Below are 22,548 nucleotides of genomic sequence, written 5' to 3' on the forward strand. Positions count from 1 at the left end.
AACTTCCCTGAAATGGGCCCCAAGAATCAGAAGTGAGTTCTTGAGAGAGCAGTCATAACATATCTGTGTAAGTTTCAGTTGCTGAAAAGGGTGGATACGTGCAAAACAAGTCCCAGCAGAATTACAAATTCCTCCCTCGCAATACTCATATGATGGAGAGCCTGCAAACTCAGGGCTGACCACAGCGCATTCAGGCATGGAAAGAGAAAGGCAGGACTATCTCTTTCAAAACATTCATCCATGATATTTATTTATTTATTTAAAGATTTTATCTATCTATTTATTTATTTATTTATTTGACAGAGATCACAAGTAGGCAGAGAGACAGGCACGGGGCGGGGCGGGGGGGGGGCAGGAGCAGAAAGCCTGATGCGGGGCTCGATCCCAGGACCCTGAGATCATGACCTGAGCTGAAGGCAGAGGCTTTAACCCACTAAGCTACCCAGATGCCCCTCATCCATAATATTACAGCCAAAATAATGATTATGTGGTCAACAGCAATCATGCAACTGTTTAGCTATTTCCACTTTTTTTTTTACATTTATAATTCAAAATTTGAAAAAAGTTAAAAAGATTTTTTTTTTAATTGGAGTTTTTAAAAACAGACAAAAAAGCAATACTCTCAGGTACCAGGTAAGGAGCTGGCACTCCAAAACTCCCATGCCCTGCTTTTCTGCCTCTCCTGCCTTCCCCACCAAGCTGCCCTATAATCCATCTGGCCCAGTGGGACTAGAGTCAGAAGACCTGGCGCTCAGGCTGGGGCGATCGGGGACCAGCAGCGAGATGTGGGGCAAGTTGCTGGCGAACACATAGCAATGGACTTGGCAAGTCCAGAAGCAGAAAATGCAACTAGCACGGCTGTGTGCACGGACGCACGTCCACTGGTTCCTGTCCTCCAGTCCCCCTTCTCCTTCCCAATCCTTAAGAGGTCCGGGGTCTTATTCTAAGATTTTGGGGAAAGAAACCAAGAACAGGTCTTTTTTTTTTTTTTTTTTTAAAAACTATTTGACACAGGTTAAACAAAATTAGCCAAGCTTATAACAACTGAAAATCAAGGGGGTTAAAAATGACAATTTGGTTCTTTGCTTTCATTGTTAAATATTCCAACAGGAAACTATACAAGAACTGGATACAAAGGAAAGATCATCTCTGTGTCCATATTTTTACTTTAAAATCAGATGTAACCAAAACTAATATTCACTATAAAAAAAAGGAAATAGCAGTATTAATTTCTACAATGATTGCAGCCCTGGTTTAACAAAAACACTAATGAGATATTTTTGTTCCATTTTAGTGTGTCAAAAGATGTAGAATGAAAAAGTAGTGAGATAGCCATGTCTGAGGCACTCAAAAGGCTTTCAGCAGGATAATGTAAGGAAATATTCTGGATTTGCTAACTACTTAACACAACCTTGCAAACAAATGGGCAAAACTAAGTCTTGATTTTTCTCACCATTTTGTACTTCCTCACAGTGATAGCTTGGGAGCTAAAAGAATAAGACAGTCCTATCCTTTCAACTGGCACATTTATAAGTAGCAGAGTAAATAGCTTTGTACCCTACCCCATCTGAGGTACTTTGGTTTTCCTAAGCCACAGAAGATTGACCTCAAACATTATTTAACTTCCTCTTAAGAATACAAAACAGAAAACAATAAGGAAGAAAAGGTAATTTGTGAGGGAGCAGAATAAAGCGGGATATTGCAGGTTTAGTCCTTGTCATTAGTGTAGAGCAGCTGAAATACAGGTTAAGTACAAAGTCTAACAACGTCTAACGTCTAACACACAAACTCTCCAACAGTTCAAAAGCCAATTTTATTTTACCTTTTTATTTTTAAAAGATTTATTTATTTGAGAGAGAGAGAGCGAGCACAAGTGTGGGGAGTGCCAGAGGGAGAGAGATTCCCCAAGCAGACTCCCTGCTAAGCATGGAGCCCAATGAGGAGCGTGATCCCAGGACCCTGAGACAGTGACCGAAGCCTTAAACAAGAGTCCGCTGCTCAAACAACTAGCCACTCAGGCACCCCCAAAAGCCAATTTTAAAAAGGAATGAACGCTCTCATGAAAGAATATTCTAATATTAGCAGCAAGTTCCCCACAATTCTATATCATGTCTACATTCTGTTTTATCGCTAAAGAACATGCGTGTTATTTTGAAAATGCACATATTACCTGTCCTTTTCCACAACGACAGGTGCAGGATAGGACTGGTTACTTTTATTGCCAGTGCCCAACTGGCCATAAGAATTTGCACCCCAAGCATACACTTGGCCTTCATCTGTTAACACTAAAGTATGTGCATAGCCACAGGCCACCTGGAAACAGAGAAACCAAATCCACTTAGGCCTGCAAATATGCTTTCACAAGATAGGTTAAGAATCAAAGATGCAAAAAAAAAAAAAAAGAAAAGGGAAAAAAAAGAAGAGGCAGCCTGCTCAGAGAGGCAAAACATTAAGGTAACTGGTACTTGCCCAGAACTAGCTTGGCCTATGTGTGGCCAAAACTGCAATAAGTTCAACACGAGTCCTGTGGTGACACAAGTCTGCTTTGTTCAGTTTTACTATGGCATTCATTATGCTCACAGAGATCAAGGGGTATGAAGTGAATATGGAACACACTTTTACTTTTTTAAGAATTTTTCCCTTTTTTATTGTAAACGTAAAAACGTTTGATGTGGAAAGAAATATAGAAAAGCATAAATATGAAAGTAATCTCAAGATCAGGATTATTTTTCTACTTCTATACAAAATAGGGATATGTACCATGCCTCCACGCATCATATCTGTATCTTTATTTCTATTGACATCACATAACACTATTTCCATATCATTAAAAACCATTTGTAAACATCATTCCCATTCATACAGATTTAGTATAATTTATTTAACCATTAATATATTACTTGACTAAATTATGCTATATCTATTATTTATGTTATTTATTGAAGTTAACATTTTTTTCTTTTTTCTTTCTCTTCCCTTCTTTTTTTTTAAACCTTTTCCACTAATTCCAGAAGTCTCTTTCTTTTTGCTTCCTTAAGATAATACCCTAGAAATAAAATTATAGAACAAAGGGTATAAATATTTCCAAGGCTCTCAATATATACTGCCAAAGTTTCCTTGGAAAACATCGTAACAATTTATGTTCCAACAGCTACGTGTGAGACTGGCCTAGAAACATAAATTTTCTGACGAACATCTATAACTTAAGTCAGGGAAATAGAGCTTTAGCCTTTACTTCAATGAAGAAAAACATCAAGCAGCTAAACTTTTCATCTGCCAAGAAAACTGTGTCCATTGGCATCTTTGCCACTAAAGACTGAAAAACAGGCACTCATAAACGAGTGGCGGACATACCCGCTGGACACGAATGCCTTGCAGAGCTGCTATCCTACAGGGAGTTGGCTGGTTGCCGCTACTGCCAAGTCCAAGCTGCCCATTTCCATTGTAACCCCAGACATAGACCTAAGGGAAAAGCAGAGACTCAACGCCCATGAAAAATAGAAGCAAGCAAGCACTCTATTGAGAAACATGGTATGTCAGTATGACACCAATAAGGCAACTGGGTTTTTTTAAACAACATACGAAACCACTTTCTTACCTCCCCAGTGTTCACCACTGCCATTGAACACATCTGCCCACATGCTATGTTCACAACTACTTTATTCTGCAGGCAGCCTGTGACTCTTCGAGGGATCAGCTGATTGGCTGTTGATCCAGATCCTACCTGCCCGGAGTTGTTATAACCCCAGGCAAATACCTGGGAATTGAAAAATGAAACATGCTAATTCATAAAGTGTCTCAACTGGGTCTCCTCTTTGCTCTCAAATTCTCTGCTCACACCACAGGTAGAGAATTTTTATAAAATTCATTCTTACAAAATACGTTACTTCATAAAATTAGATTATTGGTACTATCTACACAAATAGCAATAATTATTCTCAGATATCACATAATATTATTAAAATATCTACTTTACCTTAACCATATTTTCCAGCATTGTGGGATTTTTCCTTTTGCAGATAAAACCTTTGAGCATAGTAATATAGAAGGAACATCAAAGCCTTTTAAATTTTGCAGTTATAGAATTACCTACTACATAAAGGTACACTTCATGATATAACCACCACGACTATGAATTGCTAATAAGACTGAATTTGAGGAAGACGGTTATTTTAATCAAATGATCCAATTTCTAAGACTGCTATAAGAATCTATATAAACTTACTGGAAAAAAATCAATGAGATTTTTGCTAACTAGTCTCACCTCTCCATCAGATGTTAGCACCAAAGAATGGTAAGACCCACAGGCAACTTCGGTGACTTGCTTGTTTGACAAATTAGTAGAAATATGACAGGGCACTAAACCATGATTAGTTGTCCCATTGCCCAGCTGGCTATAAGCATTATGACCCCAGGTAAAGACTTCTCCTTCTGAAAATAAAAAGAAATACGACCAGCGTTCAAAACATCTATTTTATTATATGAACGTACATATTGCACACCTCCATGAATGAAAACTAAAAATTCATGTGCAAAAGCACCAAACTCATTCTAGAAAAGATAACATTTGGAAAGTATAAACTATATTCTATCTCAAAGCAACAAGATGAAATTTAAATGGATGCAATTATAATAGCTGGAAGATAGGTTTTTTAATAAATGGCAGAGAAATGCTACTAAGACCAAGAGGAAGAAACGTTAGATTGAAAGCCAAAGGATAACGGGAAGATCATTTAACTTCTCTGGGCCTATATTCTTATCTATAAAATGATCAAGTTAATTTAAAAATTGTTGTTATTATATTATTTATTGTATAGTATAATACATATTCAGAAAAATCCATAAAATATATATGCAGTTTTATAAATAATTATAAATCACACACACATATATTACCACTCAGGTCAAAAAATACAACCTGATGCTCACTCCAAAAGTTCCCGATATATATTCTTGAATAAGAGAATTCAGTTTTCCTGTTCTCAGACTTTAAATAAATGGAGTCATACAGTATATACTCCTTTTGTCTGTATTTTCTACCATATTACCTCTTTGTGCTACATTCCAGATAATTTCTTCTAATCTTCCAGTTTATTAATTTTCTTTTGCTGTGTCCAAACTGCTATAAAACTTGCCCACTGACTTTTTCATTTTGATAATTATATTGTTTATTTGGTTCTTTTTCATATCTTCTTTGATCTCTGCAGGTATCTTCAAGATCACTTTGTACTTTCTCAAACAATAAATATATATAGTAATAAATATAGCCATCTTGTAACTGGTATCTGACAGTTCTAATATCTGATACTTAGTGGTCAGTTGGTCAGTTTTTTGCCCTTTTTTTTTTTTTTTTTTTTTGCTGCTTCTTATTCATGGTGTCTTGCTTCCTTGTGTACCTGATTATCTTTGACTGTGTGCTACTAATTGCCATTGAACACTAATTTTTCAATGGCATTATAGTTCCTCAAGCCTAGGATGAAGTGAAAGTACCTTCTTGCAGAAAGGACCTACATTAACTTCTGTTAAGTGCCACTAAGGCACTTAAAGATAATTCTTTAATAAATCTAAGGCTTGAGATTTCTTGGACTGCCCAGTCTGATGTGAACTGGAATACAAATCCATGACTGTAACCCTTCAGGGAGGGGTTTACTTGCTTTTCTTTTTTCCTCCTTTTTTGATCACAGCCAAGGGTTTTTCTTTTCAGTGCCTTAGAAATGGCAGTGCTAACCCATTCCTGTCCCTAGACTGTAGCCCTTTGTGGGCCTCGCATAACCTGTTAGATCTGTGACTCATGATCCCTTCTACCTCGTGAGGACATCAACCAGAACACCATTTACGTGGAGAGGCAGATGCCCTAAGGTAAAACTAGCTTTAAGTTCCCCTTTAACCTTAGTTCACACTTTCTCTTAAATATGATCCAATAATTTCTCTCAGCCTTATCAGTGCTTTGATGCCTCTATGAAAAAAAAAAAAATTCAACATTTTCTTAGAATTTTTAGTTGTTTCCAGTGAAGAAGTGGTCCAAAAAACCTAGCCTATTACTGGCAACCAAAATTCCCTAAAATTTGTGAAATTAGTTTACAAAAGAGTGTTTATAAACTTTATTTTCAGTTCAAAGAGTAACTAATAAAAAGGAATACTCAGCTTAAGAAAAATGCTAAAGTATGATTTAATTATAATGTCCTATTAGTGTGAATTCATGAAACAGCCATGAGACTATTTAATTCCTTAAATTACTACTATCAAATATAGTCATTAGTCACTGTTGATGGTCACAATCTCAGAATGCTAGAAGTTAGAGGGCATCTTGGAATTTAGCTCTAGTGTCTTAATTTGTAGATCAGGGATCTCAAGTTCAGAAAGTCCAGAGTGAATTCAGCATTTTAATGCAATAATAGTTCAACTTTTAAAGTATAAATAAAAGGGGTTTACTGGGCTTACAGCACTGTCATTTTCACATCAAAAATGCCAATAGTTGCCAGATTCTCTCTGCTCTATTACTCTGATATTCAGATATGTTCATATTTCATGTTACCCAAGGGAATGTTCACAGGGCAGAGCCAGAAACTCCTATCCAATCAAAAAGTATGTTCTCGATTTAAGGGGTGGTCCTAAGTCTTGTTTACCAATAAATAAGTCAGTAGCTAAAATTCTACAGTGTCCCAAAGTTACCTGTTGTTGCAAGGACAATATGGGGGCCACTCCCATAGCTGAGACAGGCTATTTTTTTGCCATTTAAAGACTCCAGTCTCCGAGGTTCGATGGTACTCTGGACATCACCTAATCCCAAACAGCCACAGCAGTTTGTGCCAAGCACAAAAATCTGAGGGAAAAAAACAGTTAGTTCAAGCACTTCTATTTCTGACAAACCCATTATTATTGTTTCATTGTATAACATTATATAATAAGTAAGAATCCACCCTCCATGCCTTTTTAAAAACCTAATTCCTTAGTCCCCCCTTCCCAAGATTTTCAACTTAGCAAATCCATTACTGTAAGTGTCTGAATTTTTTCTTCAAAATTTACCTCATCAGGGGCGCCTGGGTGGCTCAGTGGTTTGGGCTGCTGCCTTCGGCTCGGGTCATGATCTCAGGGTCCTGGGATCGAGCTCCACATTGGGCTCTCTGCTCCGCAGGGAGCCTGCTTCCCTCTCTCTCTCTCTCTCTCTCTCTCTCTCTGCCTGCCTCTCTGCCTACTTGTGATCTCTGTCTGTCAAATAAATAAAATCTTTAAAAAAAAAACCCAAAAACAAAATTTACCTCATCATTTACAGTAGTATATAAAACTTCATTGCCAGCACTGCCGAAGACACAGGCTTGACGAATTAACTGCAGTTCTTCCTCAGAACAAAGGGAGAAAATTGGCCACTTTCCCACATCTAACATCTTCAAAGATGATGGAGTAGCCCCGACTGGCTGAAAAGGAAAAAATTAAAAATAAATAATAAATCAATAAAGTTAAAAAATATACGTGTGTACACACACACACACACACACACACACACACACTAAGACTATTAAGTTAAAAATATATTTTTTTCCCTTCCCCTTTGACTTCTGTGGAAGTCAGCACCGGCTCAAGGAGGGCCCTTTCTTTCTAGTCTTGAGAGGCCCCTCCCAGCTACAGGAACTGTCATGAGAAGCCCACTGCTTCAGTCCTGCTCTCACAACAACCAAGAGCCTGAGACCCCGGCTGGGACCAGATCTCACCTACTAATTTTCCTCAGGGCCACAAGAACCATCCAAGGCTGACTTCTGTACTTTCAGTGCTATGTCTTAAATGTAGCTCTGGAAACTAGGCTGGCTGGAAAGGCAGGAAAGGCAGGAAAAACTGAGAGGGCACGGGGATTTCATCAGGCACCTAAGTCTTGACAAAATGCATTCCTGGAAAAGAACGATGCTGAAGGTGACACCAAGGAACCAGTCCAGAAGTTTCGGTTCTTGGGTCCATTCTGATTGTCAGTTGAGCAGTTAGTGGCTTCTCTCATCTATCCCCCACTCTACCCCTCAGGTTTGGGGATTGCTAGGAATATACACCCACAAAGAATGTATTTGTTTGCTTGGGCTGCCATAGCAAAGTACCACAAGCTGAGAGGCTTACACCAAAGAAACTTATTTTCTCACAGGTCTGGAGGCTAGAAGTTCAAAGTCAAGGTATCTGCTAGTTTGGTTACTCCTGAGAGCTGTGAGGGAAGGACCTAGGCCTCTCTCCATCTTAGCTTGTGATGGCCATCTTCTCCCTGTGTCTTCATATCCTCTTTGCTGCATGCACGTCCTTTTCTTGACCCAAACTGCCCCTTTTCATAAGGGCACCAGTCATACCAGAATTAGGGCTCACCGTAATAACCTCAGCTTAACTAATCATATCTGCAATTACCCCATTTCCAAATAAGGTCACCTTTTGGGGTCTTGGGGTGTCTTAGTGCATTTATGCTATTCTAACAGCATGCCACACGGGGTGGGTTATAAACAGCAAAAATTTACTTCTCATAATTCTGCAGACTGGGAATTTCAAGATCAAAGCACCAATACGCTCATATTCTGATGAAGGCCCCCTTCCTGCTTCAGAGCCACTGCCTTCTCACAATGTCCTCCTCATGGGATGGAAGGGGCCTCCTCCATGGGATGGATCTCTTTGGAGACCCTTTTATAAAGCACTGATCCCATTCAAGAGGCTTCCACCTTCATAACTTCATCATGTCCCTAAGTCCCACCTTCTAATAACCCCCACCTTTGGGGGTCAGTATTTCAACACAGAAACTGGGGTTGGGGGGGGGGGGGACAATTAAACCCATAAAAGCATACGTTAAGATCATAAGCTCCTGTGCTCTCATAAGAGCATACTATATGGACACTGCAAAGCTGTTTTAAAGAGAATTTTTATTTATTTGCTCTACTGGAAACATTTTTACATATGTGCTTTCCAGCTTTCAAAAATTTGACGATTACAATAAGGTGCATAAACAGCCAATGTGTCCTTCAAATGGCCTATCACCATACTCCTGCTTAATTTAAAGGAGCGAAGGATTTTCTGAGGCCTGTCTTTCCCCTCAGCTATTAAGTCAACCTTACCAGGAAAGAATTCTGGTAGAAAGCTGATTGGACTAGCTACTTATTTTCTGCAGATCTGAAAGCATATTTGTCCCACCCACTTTAGGAGTCAGGAGAGTGTATGCGTATGTACACACACACATACACACACACACACACATATTATGATGACTAGGCTCACAAGATAAAGGAGACTCAGAAATCCCATGATCTCCATCTGCAAGCTGGAGACCCAGGAGGGCTGGTAGCATAATTTAATGAACCCAGAAGCCTGAAAACCAGGGGAGACAGTGATGTATATCCCAGTCTGAGGGCAGGAAAAGATGAAGTGAAGTGACCCCTATCAATCAGTGAAACAGGGAAAAAAAAAGGGATGAATGCCTCCTTCCTCCCTTTTGTTTTATTCAGTCCCTTAGCACTGTGGATCATACCCACCCACACCGGGGAGGGCAAACCATTTACTGAGTTCCCAATTCAGAAACTCTTCTAGAAACATACACACACACACAAACACACACACAGAAGCAGCATTTAATCTGGCACCAGTGGCCCACTCAAGCTGACACAAATTAAGCAACACACCATGCGAAGGAGCCCACATGGTCACAGAGGCAGAGACTGGAGCAATCACCTCCAGGTCCAGGAACCCCCAAGAACTGACAGAAACCTCCAGAAGCTGGGAAGAAGAAAGGAAGGCTTCTTCCCCAGAGCCGTCAAGAAGTATGGCCCTGCTGGTCCCTTAATTTTAGACTTTTAGTCTCCAGAACTATAAAAGAATAAATGTCTATGGCTTTAAGTCACCCGGTTTGTGGTGAAGGCAGCCCTAAGAAACGAATACAGAGGGCAGGCAGCCTGTAACTGTAAACAGCATCTTCCTGAGTTAATGGCAGTGCCTGAAGCAGGATGAGCTCCCCTGATACCAAAGCCAGACGCTGCCCTCAGCATGCCACTCAAGCTCTAAGACCCTGTCTGGAGAATGAAGTCCTTGGTTATCTTTTGGGCAGCACCCAAGGCCACTATAGAGCTAAGGGCAGGATCTCTCATTATGTTAGCTTTTAGTCAAATCTACCATAAATCACCTACCTCCTTACATCACGAAGGAATCTTATCTTCTCTGGGGTCTGCATTTTTTTTTTTCCTATTTAAGTCTATAAATTTCAAAAAGAACAATGTTTGGGATGTGGCATCAAATATTTATAGATGAACTAGTGTGCTAGTTAAAAGAATTCTTACATATTATTTCTAATCTTTACAAATACAGGGCATAGATATTGCCATCCTCATTTTAAATACAAGGAAACTGAGGCAGAGAAAGACTAAGTAATCTTCCAAGATCACTTGCTTCTAAAGACTGCTTTCCATATAGCACATGTTGCAGAGAAAAAAAGTTCACATATAAAGTTATACCACTGGAAGATCTAGCCTACAATTGCAAGGCTTTGGCTGTTCTCATCCAGTCCTTAACGAACAAGACAAGAATACACACTGCGGGCTACCTTCCGTGAACAGGGCAGACAGCAATATACAAAGAGAAAACAAGCATTCCCACCTCATTTTCTCCTTTCAAGCAGATTTTTGGATTTCAACCTACCCTGCTACAAAAATCCAGTGGTTTTCTGAGATGCCTAGAAGCAGGTGGTAAATCCAACAAGCTCCTAAAACATCTGTCTACAAATCATTGGTTCTGAACTTTCTTTCTGACTCACTTGTACCAAACCTCTAGTACCCACCCCATGACTCTACTAACCACTGGGATTTTAGTGTGTGCGTGCATGCGTGCGTGTTGAAGTGTTACCTGCAGTCATACATCCATTAAAGGTCAAAAGAACATTAAAGTCCAAAGAACATCAGGTGTGACAGTATCACTGATCATGTATTAAGGGCCAGATACGAAAGGTATAAAAATGCAACACAATCGCTCCCTTCAAGGAGCTCACAATTTAACAGAAAACGAATACTTACAATATAACCTGGGTACAACGGAGGTGTGAATACACTGCTTTTAAATGTCTGTCAGAAAGCTGGCTCCTGGAGGTGAATCATCAAAAAAAATTTTGTTTTCTAAGTCTTGTGGGGGAGTTATTTCTTGGAAGAACTTATGACTTAATTTGTAAAAGGCATACATTTACACTTTTCAGAGATAAATACTTCCTATCCATCTCAAGGAACTGTAGCATCTGTGTTCTCAGAAGAAAAATATTTCTCTACAACACACTCATGAGTGTACATCGCTGTACACATTACATATATTGCAAACATATACATATATTGTATGTAATGTGGAGACTTTGTATATATAACAAGAATGGAGGTGACATAGGATTCACACAGAGCTCCTAGGGGAGAAACAGCCACCCTGCATGACAATAGCCCTCTCTGCAAAAGGCACCCAACCACCTTTGTGCCCAACTGGTTAAGTAAGGGACCCACTGAGCCAGAGCCAAGGGCAAGCAACAAAAAAATCTGCATGGGGAAAAAGCACTACCAGGGAGTGAGAGCTTAACAGCACACACGATAAGTCTTCAAGACCGTAGCTCTAGAATTCAGTCCTAATTTGGCCCAGGTAACCCTCCTTCCTGCACGTCCTACTACTATAGGCAGTAACTACTCCCTGACCAGCTTTCCTTCACATCCAGCCTCTCTCCCCCATCTTTCACTGGCCTCTGTTTGAGAAATGCATAGTGGCAAAATTTTAATATTAGCTCAAGGAAAATATAAGTAAGGAAACACAGCTCCATAAAATTAGAGACCAAGATGCGTTTTATTACTCCTGTGAGTATGGGCTACCTATAGAATTCTGCTTCTCCACCCAAATGAAGAACTGAACAGATTATGATACTTCACTCAACTCTAGACAACTAAGTTGTCACAATTACATTTAAAATACAGCACATAGAAATAGAACCAAAAGTACCTGTTGAGCATGACTAACAAAGAAGTTATTTTAAGAAACCCACCAACACCTTGCCTTTGGAGGACTTTCTGGCAATGCAACACTTTATATGTAATAGTCATTTCATTGCTAATTCTGTTACTCTCTTGTATTTTACAAAATCTGTTCTTCCTGGGAAAAATTAGGAATTTTTCTATTAACATTTTAGAAGATTCTCAAGTTCTATACATTACTTTGTAAGCTAATTTTCTATTTTGCTTTAAGGGCTCATAAATGAACACTTCAAGTCAGCACACGGTAATGCTATGGTTTGGTTTCAGATGTTGTGCCCTCTTTGTAAACTATGTTGGCTTTTTGTAATTATTTACATCTTTCATTGTGTTTTGACCATATAATTATTTACATCTTTTATTGTGTTTTGACCATACTTTATTTAAAAACAGCAGAAAACAGAAAAATGAAAATTAATAGTGGCAATTAGTATCAAGCTGCTAACAGTCAAGAACAGATATTGTGTCAATTTAATAAAATTAACGCAAGACAGAAATCAATATGCATGCTGAAAGATGTGAAATTTTAACATGAGTAGGATACACAGGAGTTAAGCTGGTTGACTGTAATGTTGAGCTGTGAAGGAGAAGGAATAAGTCAAAGAATATCTATGATGAATTAAGACTATGTCATCTAAGATTAGGTATTTTATAATTCTGTTAAGTCTCTGACAATGAAGTAAACATTATTCAACTCAGATCCTTTTGCAGGACAGTGCTATCTGTGAAAGCTCCAAGAGCACCATTTCTGGGAACCCTGCTCTATCTCTCAGCAAATACCCACAGCTTTCTGCTGGCCCCTGTAGCATGCTATATTACCCACGATAATTATCTGTTTGCATCTGAGCCACTATATCGTGAGCCCCTCAAAGACAGATGCTATCTCCCTCATCTTCCTGTTGGGTGACCAGTAGATATTTGATACACGTTTCATGCAACAGAAAGTACACATGCCAAAGGCATGTTTGTATGTTTTCTTCTAACCTTGCCACTTTCTCCACAGGAAAGGGAAAGCTCTTCTTCCATATGGACTCAGTCTTGTGCAGTCTCCTAAGGAAAAAGTATGTGGTAAAATCAGAATCCCATATGTCAGATGAAACTAGGCAGGTTAAAATGATTTTTCTTCCAATTAACCAAGAAAATAAGCTAAGCTCAAATATGGTGAAGGGGTGATAAGAAAATTAAGGTTTAGGCATGAGAGTTAATAGCTAAAGGTGTTTTAACTGTTCTGGAACTATCATATGGTCTCTTATGGGAATCCTCCTGCAGAGGTCTGGATAGGTAATCCCAGGATAAATGAAGATTCTTAAATCTATAAGGAAATAAGTAGAAAATTTTCTTTTTACAGTTGACCTACTACAGATAAGAAAAAATAAATTTTAGACCTTGGTCAAATTTCCTCTGGGATTGGAAAGTTCCAAATCACTGTGAAGAGCAGACTTATCAGTTCTCAGCTCCACTGAAGAGTATATGATTTGCTAAACTGAGGGACGTGGGGTGAGGAATGAATGAAAAAATGAAAGGATGAAGAATGAATAGAGCTTTGTTTATCCTAGACCTTAACAACAAATCTGCAACAACAGCCATCAAGTTTGCAGCAGCAGCACTCAATGTTCTTGCCTTAATGAATCATCGCTATGAAGATTACTTTCTACCACATAAAAGTAACCATAGAAGAAGCTCTACCAAAAGAGCCACGGCATGGGCTCTCTCTTTGCTCAAAGGATTCCCTTTAATATTTCTTGCAGGTCAAGTCTGGACTGTGATTCAATCATTACCTAGTTGACTATCTCATCCCTAAAAATAAATATAAATAAATATTCTCTCTCCTCCCAAAAGCAATTGAATGAAATCTTATTTAATAATTTTGATATCCCAGGGGCACCTGGGTGGTTCACTGGGTTAAAGCCTCTGCCTTCGGCTCAGGTCATGATCTCAGGGTCCTCGGATCAAGCCCCACTCTCTCTCGGGCTCTCTGCTCAGTGGGGAGGCTGCTTCCCTTCTCTCTCTCTCTCTCTGCCTCTTTGCCTACTTGTGATCTCTGTCAAATAAATAAATAAAATCTTTAAAATAATAATAATAATTCTGATATTTCTGATTTATTAGTTGGGGTTCTATTTGCTCAAATACAATCCACATTTCAAGGATTAACATCAGAACATTTTATTTTGATATTATCTACAGGCAATTAGAACCTTATAATAGACAGATAAAAACAATAATCAATATAAGGTCAAGTCTTAACAATGTTCCTTATCAGTGTTTTATATATCCATGAAGATACTGGTAAAATTTTGTTTTCCTCAGCTATAAAAAGTTCTCTCAGAATATAAGGAATAATAATATATTTAGAATAATTATAGCTCAAACTGTGGCAACTGATACAAATCATTATTTCTTTCCTTTTAACATTTATTTATTTACTTATCTATCTATCTATTTACTTAGAGAGTATGAGCAGGGAGAAGGGCAGAGGGAGAGGGGCAGAATCTCAAAAGCAGACTGCACGCTGAGTGAGGAGCCTGAGGTGGGGCTCGATCTCACCACCCTAAGATAATGCCCTGAGCCAGAATCAAGAGTCAATTAATCAACTTAGCACCCAGGTGCCCCCAAAATCATTATTTCTAACGTCTAGAAAAGATATACTTGTTTTTAAAAGAATTACTTGGACTTTTCTCACTTGTAAACCTATAAAACTTGATCTAGTTCCAATATGGAAAGATAATTTCATGTGACAGTTATCCCTACATGATCTGTCTTGTCTATTAATTTGCAAGCTGTTTGAGAGGCAACCATGACTCATTCACTGCTCTAACCACCGCAGGACATGGCTTGGAGAAGAACACAAGACTATATATTGGTTGAAAGCATTCTTTGAATACAGCTTTTTGTATTGAGGTTCTTTTCTTTCTGTTTCATCCTAATTGGACCGACATTTTCCACATCTACTCCAGGTTTACTAGAACAAGAAATAAAAGGAGGGGAGGGGGAAAAATGAAAGTAGAAGAGAAGAGGAAAAAGAGTAGAAGAAGGGAAGTCAAAGGGAAGAAAAAAAAAAGGAAATAAATAGGAAAGAAAAGGGACCAAAGATGAGCTGCCACTGTCCCTTATTGTAATGTAGGCCATTTTTGTTCCTAGGAGAAGGGAAATCTTGCTAATACACTAAGATCAAAGGGAAGTCAAAGGGAAAAGAAAAAAAAAAGGAAATAAATAGGAGGAAAAGGGACCAAAGATGAGCTGTCACTGCCCCTCATTGTAATGTAGGCCATTTTTGTTCCTAGGAGAAGGGAAATCTTGCTAATACACTAAGATCCTAGAACAGCAATCCTGGATTATTGTTTCCCTTCCCATCGCCCTACCATTACTGGTTTCTGGTTTATTCTTACTTTTTCTTTTTCCAAAACTAGGCAGATGGGCGCCTGGGTCTGCCTTCAGCTCTGGTCATGATCCTAGGATCCTGGGATCAAGCCCCACATCTGGCTCTCTGCTCAGCAGGGAGCCTGCTTCTCCCTACCCCCCTGCCTACTTGTGATCTCTGGCAAATAAATAAACAAAATCTTAAAAAAAAAAATAGGCAGATACGTGTCTGTGTTTTTATTTCCTAATTCTTCTTTACACAAAAAATAGCATACCTGATATACTCCAGCAATTTGTTTTTGTTTTTGTTTTGTATTTTTTAATTTAACAATATCTCCTGGAAATCAGTCCTTATCAGTTAACAGAGTTTTTTTTCTTTAATCAGTTGAATATCCTGTTTTTTGTTTTCATTTTAAAATCCTGGTTTTTAAAAATTTTTTAATTAAATTTTTTAATTTAAAATTTAATTAAATTTAATTAATTTTTTTTTTTTTTTTAATTTTTTTATTTTTATAAACATATATTTTTATCCCCAGGGGTACAGGTCTGTGAATCACCAGGTTTACACACTTCACAGCACTCACCAAATCACATACCCTCCCCAATGTCCATAATCCCACCCCCTTCTCCCAAACCCCCTCCCCCCGGCAACCCTCAGTTTGTTTTGTGAGATTAAGAGTCACTTATGGTTTGTCTCCCTCCCAATCCCATCTTGTTTCATTTATTCTTCTACCCACTTAAGCCTCCATGTTGCATCACCACTTCCTCATATCAGGGAGATCATATGATAGTTGTCTTTCTCTGCTTGACTTATTTCGCTAAGCATGATACGCTCTAGTTCCATCCATGTTGTTGCAAATGGCAAGATTTCATTTCTTTTGATGGCTGCATAGTATTCCATTGTGTATATATACCACATCTTCTTGATCCATTCATCTGTTGATGGACATCTAGGTTCTTTCCATAGTTTGGCTATTGTGGACATTGCTGCTATAAACATTCGGGTGCATGTGTCCCTTTGGATCACTACATTTGTATCTTTAGGGTAAATACCCAATAGTGCAATTGCTGGGTCATAGGGCAGTTCTATTTTCAACATTTTGAGGAACCTCCATGCTGTTTTCCAGAGTGGCTGGACCAGCTTGCATTCCCACCAACAGTGGAGGAGGGTTCCCCTTTCTCCGCATCCTCGCCAGCATCTGTCATTTCCTGACTTGTTGATTTTAGCCATTCTGACTGGTGTGAGGTGATATCTCATTGTGGTTTTGATTTGTATTTCCCTGATGCCGAGTGATATGGAGCACTTTTTCATGTGTCTGTTGGCCATCTGGATGTCTTCTTTGCAGAAATGTCTGTTCATGTCTTCTGCCCATTTCTTGATTGGATTATTTGTTCTTTGGGTGTTGAGTTTGCTAAGTTCTTTATAGATTCTGGACACTAGTCCTTTATCTGATATGTCGTTTGCAAATATCTTCTCCCATTCTGTCAGTTGTCTTTTGATTTTGTTAACTGTTTCCTTTGCTGTGCAAAAGCTTTTGATCTTGATGAAATCCCAGTAGTTCATTTTTTCCCTTGCTTCCCTTGCCTTTTGCGTTGTTCCTAGGAGGATGTTGCTGCGGCAGAGGTCGAAGAGGTTGCTGCCCGTGTTCTCAAGGATTTTGATGGATTCCTTTCGTACATTGAGGTCCTTCATCCATTTTGAGTCTATTTTTGTGTGTGGTGTAAGGAAATGGTCCAATTTCATTTTTCTGCATGTGGCTGTCCAATTTTCCCAGCACCATTTATTGAAAAGGCTGTCTTTTTTCCATTGGACATTCTTTCCTGCTTTGTCGAAGATTAGTTGACCATAGATTTGAGGGTCTATTTCTGGGCTCTCTATTCTGTTCCATTGATCTATGTGTCTGTTTTTGTGCCAGTACCATGCTGTCTTGATGATGACAGCTTTGTAATAGAGCTTGAAGTCCGGAATTGTGATGCCACCAACGTTGGCTTTTCTTTTCAATATCCCTTTGGCTATTCGAGGTCTTTTCTGGTTCCATATAAATTTTAGAATTATTTGTTCCATTTCTTTGAAAAAGATGGATGGTACTTTGATAGGAATTGCATTAAATGCGTAGATTGCTTTAGGTAGCATAGACATTTTCACAATATTTATTCTTCCAATCCAGGAGCATGGAACATTTTTCCATTTCTTTGTGTCTTCCTCAATTTCTTTCATGAGTACTTTATAGTTTTCTGAGTATAGATTCTGTGTCTCTTTGGTTAGGTTTATTCCTAGGTATCTTATGGTTTTGGATGCAATTGTAAATGGGATTGACTCCTTAATATCTCTTTCTTCTGTCTTGCTGTTGGTGTAGAGAAATGCAACTGATTTCTGTGCATTGATTTTATATCCTGACACTTTACTGAATTCCTGTATAAGTTCTAGCAGTTTTGGAGTGGAGTCTTTTGGGTTTTCCACATATAGTATCATATCATCTGCGAAGAGTGATAATTTGACTTCTTCTTTGCCGATTTGGATGCCTTTAATTTCTTTTTGTTGTCTGATTGCTGAGGCTAGGACCTCTAGTACGATGTTGAATAGCAGTGGTGATAATGGACATCCCTGCCGTGTTCCTGACCTTAGCGGAAAAGCTTTCAGTTTTTCTCCATTGAGAATGATATTTGCGGTGGGTTTTTCATAGATGGCTTTGATGATATTGAGGTATGTGCCCTCTATCCCTACACTTTGAAGAGTTTTTGATCAGGAAGGGATGTTGTACTTTGTCAAATGCTTTTTCAGCATCTATTGAGAGTATCATATGGTTCTTGTTCTTACTTTTATTGATGTGTTGTATCACATTGACTGATTTGCGGATGTTGAACCAACCTTGCAGCCCTGGAATAAATCCCACTTGGTCGTGGTGAATAATCTTTTTAATGTACTGTTGAATCCTATTGGCTAGTATTTTGTTGAGTATTTTCGCATCTGTGTTCATCAAGGATATCGGTCTATAGCTCTCTTTTTTGGTGGGATCCTTGTCTGGTTTGGGGATCAAGGTGATGCTGGCCTCATAAAATGAGTTTGGAAGTTTTCCTTCCATTTCTATTTTTTGGAACAGTTTCAGGAGAATAGGAATTAGTTCTTCTTTAAATGTTTGGTAGAATTCCCCCGGAAAGCCGTCTGGCCCTGGGCTTTTGTTTGTTTGGAGATTTTTAATGACTGTTTCAATCTCCTTACTGGTTATGGGTCTGTTCAGGCTTTCTATTTCTTCCTGGTTCAGTTGTGGTAGTTTATATGTTTCTAGGAATGCATCCATTTCTTCCAGATTGTCAAATTTATTGCCGTAGAGTTGCTCATAGTATGTTCTTATAATAGTTTGTATTTCTTTGGTGTTAGTTGTGATCTCTCCTCTTTCATTCATGATTTTATTTATTTGGGTCCTTTCTCTTTTCTTTTGATAAGTCGGGCCAGGGGTTTATCAATTTTATTAATTCTTTCAAAGAACCAGCTCCTAGTTTCGTTGATTTGTTCTATTGTTTTTTTTTGGTTTCTATTTCATTGATTTCTGCTCTGATCTTTATGATTTCTCTTCTCCTGCTGGGCTTAGGGTTTCTTTCTTGTTCTTTCTCCAGCTCCTTTAGGTGTAGGGTTAGGTTGTGTACCTGAGACCTTTCTTGTTTCTTGAGAAAGGCTTGTACCGCTATATATTTTCCTCTCAGGACTGCCTTTGTTGTGTCCCACAGATTTTGAACCGTTGTGTTTTCATTATCATTTGTTTCCATGATTTTTTTCAATTCTTCTTTAATTTCCCGGTTGACCCATTCATTCTTTAGAAGGATACTGTTTAGTCTCCATGTATTTGGGTTCTTTCCAAACTTCCTTTTGTGGTTGAGTTCTAGCTTTAGAGCATTGTGGTCTGAAAATATGCAGGGAATGATCCCAATCTTTTGATACCGGTTGAGTCCTGATTTAGGACCGAGGATGTGATCTATTCTGGAGAATGTTCCATGTGCACTAGAGAAGAATGTGTATTCTGTTGCTTTGGGATATGAAATATTCTGAATATATCTGTGATGTCCATCTGGTCCAGTGTGTCATTTAAGGCCTTTATATCCTTGCTGATCTTTTGCTTGGATGACCTGTCCATTTCAGTGAGGGGAGTGTTAAAGTCCCCTACTATCATTGTATTATTGTTGATGTGTTTCTTTGATTTTGTTATTAATTGGTTTATATAGTTGGCTGCTCCCACATTGGGGGCATAGATATTTAAAATTGTTAAATCTTCTTGTTGGACAGACCCTTTGAGTATGATATAGTGTCCTTCCTCATCTCTTATTATAGTCTTTGGCTTAAAATCTAATTGATCTGATATAAGGATTGCCACTCCTGCTTTCTTCTGATGTCCATTAGCATGGTAAATTCTTTTCCACCCCCTCACTTTAAATCTGGAGGTGTCTTCGGGCTTAAAATGTGTTTCTTGGAGGCAACATATAGATGGGTTTTGTTTTTTTTATCCATTCTGATACCCTGTGTCTTTTGACAGGGGCATTTAGCCCATTCACATTCAGGGTAACTATTGAGAGATATGAATTTAGTGCCATTGTATTGCCTGTAAGGTGACTGTTACTGTATATGGTCTCTGTTCCTTTCTGATCTACCACTTGTAGGCTCTCTCTTTGCTTAGAGGACCCCTTTCAAGATTTCCTGTAGAGCTGGTTTGGTATTTGCAAATTCTTTCAGTTGTTGTTTGTCCTGGAAGCTTTTAATCTCTCCTTCTATTTTCAATGATAGCCTAGCTGGATATAGTATTCTTGGCTCCATGTTTTTCTCGTTTAGTGCTCTGAAAATATCATGCCAGCTCTTTCTGGCCTGCCAGGTCTCTGTGGATAAGTCAGCTGCCAATCTAATATTTTTACCATTGTATGTTACAGACTTCTTTTCCCGGGCTGCTTTCAGGATTTTCTCTTTGTCATTGAGACTTGTAAATTTTACTATTAGGTGACGAGGTGTGGGCCTATTCTTATTGATTTTGAGGGGCATTCTCTGAACCTCCTGAATTTTGATGCTCGTTCCCTTTGCCATATTGGGGAAATTCTCCCCAATAATTCTCTCCAGTATACCTTCTGCTCCCCTCTCACTTTCTTCTTCTTCTGGAATCCCAATTATTCTAATGTTGTTTCGTCTTATGGTGTCACTTATCTCTCGAATTCTCCCCTCGTGGTCCAGTAGCTGTTTGTCCCTCTTTTGATCAGCTTCTTTATTCTCTGTCATTTGGTCTTCTATATCACTAATTCTGTCTTCTGCCTCATTTATCCTAGCAGTGAGAGCCTCCATTTTTTTGATTGCACCTCATTAATAGCTTTTTTGATTTCACCTTGGTTAGATTTTAGTTCTTTTATTTCTCCAGAAAGGGCTTTTTATATCTCTCGAGAGGGTTTCTCTAATATCTTCCATGCCTTTTTTTCGAGCCCGGCTAGAACCTTGAGAATTGTCATTCTGAACTCTAGATCTGACATATTACCGATGTCTGTATTGATTAGGTCCCTAGCCTTCGGTACTGCCTCTTGTTCTTTTTTTTGTGTTGAATTTTTTCCGTCTTGTCATTTTGTCCAGATAAGAGTAAATGAAGGGGCAAGTAAAATACTAAAAGGGTGGCAACAACCCCAGGAAAATATGCTTTAACCAAATTAGAAGAGATCCAAAATCGTGAGTGGGGAGAAAGGGGATAAAAAGAGGTTCAAAAAGGAAGAGAGAAAAAAGAAAAGAAAAAAAAAAAAAAAAAAAAAAAAAAAGAAAAGAAAAGAATTTTAAAAAAAGAAAAACACCTAAGAAAAATGTAAAAAATATATATATATATATATATTAGATAAACTAGTAAAAAATCGTTAAAAAAGAAAAAGGTAACAGTTAAAAAAAAAAATAAAATTTTACCCGAAGGCGAGAAAAAAAAAAAAAAAAATGAAAAAGAAAAAAATTAAATTAACTGCAAGACTAAAAAAAATCACAGGAAAAAAGCCATGAGTTCCGTGCTTGGCTTTCTCCTCCTCTGGAATTCTGCTGCTCTCCTTGGTATTGAAACCGCACTCCTTGGTAGGTGAACTTGGTCTCGGCTGGATTTCTTGTTGTTCTTCTGGGGGAGGGGCCTGTTGTAGTGATTCTCAAGTGTCTTTGCCCCAGGCGGAATTACACCGCCCTTACCCGGGGCCGGGGTGAGTAATCCGCTCGGGTTTGCTTTCAGGAGCTTTTGTTCCCTGAGCGCTTTCCGTAGAGTTCCAGAGGACGGGAATACAAATGGCGGCCTCCTGGTCTCCGGCCTGGAGGAGCCGAGAGCCCAGGGCCCCACTCCTCAGTGCGCCCTCAGAGAACAGCGCCCAGTTACTCCCGTCTGCCTGACCTCCGGCCGCGCTCCGAGCTCACCGAGCCTGCGACCGGTTCAAGGTAACACGGAGCTGCGAGATTACTGTCGGCTCTGTCTCTGTAGCCGGCTTTCCCGTTCCAATACCCGCAAGCTCTGCGACACTCAGACACCCCCGATCCTTCTGTGACCCTGCGGGACCTGAGGCCACGCTGACCCCGCGTGGGCTTCGCCCCGGTTTAGCCTCTGGAGCGATGTCCCTCAGCGGAACAGACTTTTAAAAGTCCTGATTTTGTGCGCGGTTGCTCCGCCGCTTGCCGGGAACCGGCCCCTCCCCCCGGGGTCTATCTTCCCGTCGCTTTGGATTCACTTCTCCGCTGGTCCTACCTTTCAGAAAGTGGCTGATTTTCTGTTTCCAGAATTGCTGTTCTTCTTCTCTTCGATCTGCCGATGGATTTTCAGGTGTTTGCAATCTTTAGATAAGCTATCTAGCTGATCTCCGGCTAGCTGAAGCAGTCTCCTAATTAAATTTTTTAATCCTGTTTTTTTATTTAAAAAATAACATTTCTAAAATTCAATTAAGGCTAAATATAACATTAGTATAATTTCATCTTTATTGGCCAGAATGTTGTTGAAGATTTAAAAATTATTCAAGAATAATTACTATTGTACAATACTATGAAAAAACTGTTGAATTCTCTAGCATTATGGAAAGTAGCTGGATTTTTTTTTTCTAACATCATTTCAATGTGATCAAACATAATAGCGAAAACTAGCTTCTCCAATTTGCACAACTTGAGAAATACAGTTTATGGGATATATGTAAGGATTAAAGTTATCTTCTCCTGTTATCTACATGA

At 38.9% G+C, this 22,548-nt stretch overlaps 1 protein-coding gene across 8 annotated transcripts in view; it reads right to left on the minus strand.

The window, feature by feature from the left end:
- RCBTB2 (RCC1 and BTB domain containing protein 2) overlaps window positions 1-22,548 on the minus strand; it is a 50,301-nt gene that overhangs the window by 14,897 nt on the left and 12,856 nt on the right. For 3 of the 8 annotated variants that reach the window (XM_004759171.3, XM_045076674.1, XM_004759172.3), the window contains 7 exons: window positions 12,978-13,043; window positions 7,260-7,415; window positions 6,673-6,823; window positions 4,265-4,431; window positions 3,599-3,757; window positions 3,355-3,462; window positions 2,171-2,313 (listed from right to left, as the gene is read on the minus strand). In XM_004759171.3, coding sequence (XP_004759228.1) covers window positions 2,171-2,313; window positions 3,355-3,462; window positions 3,599-3,757; window positions 4,265-4,431; window positions 6,673-6,823; window positions 7,260-7,415; window positions 12,978-13,019 — 926 coding nt within the window. In that variant the 5' untranslated portion in view covers window positions 13,020-13,043. Of the gene's footprint in view, window positions 1-2,170; window positions 2,314-3,354; window positions 3,463-3,598; window positions 3,758-4,264; window positions 4,432-6,672; window positions 6,824-7,259; window positions 7,416-7,709; window positions 8,073-11,012; window positions 11,079-12,977; window positions 13,044-22,548 lie in introns of those variants that run through there. The other 5 variants (XM_045076675.1, XM_004759174.3, XR_006605733.1 and 2 more) reach the window with 5 other exon arrangements.

The sequence above is a fragment of the Mustela putorius genome, unplaced genomic scaffold (assembly GCF_011764305.1).
Source record: "Mustela putorius furo isolate JIRA1106 unplaced genomic scaffold, ASM1176430v1.1 tig00000179_pilon_pilon_pilon, whole genome shotgun sequence".
Classification (NCBI taxonomy): domain Eukaryota; kingdom Metazoa; phylum Chordata; class Mammalia; order Carnivora; family Mustelidae; genus Mustela; species Mustela putorius.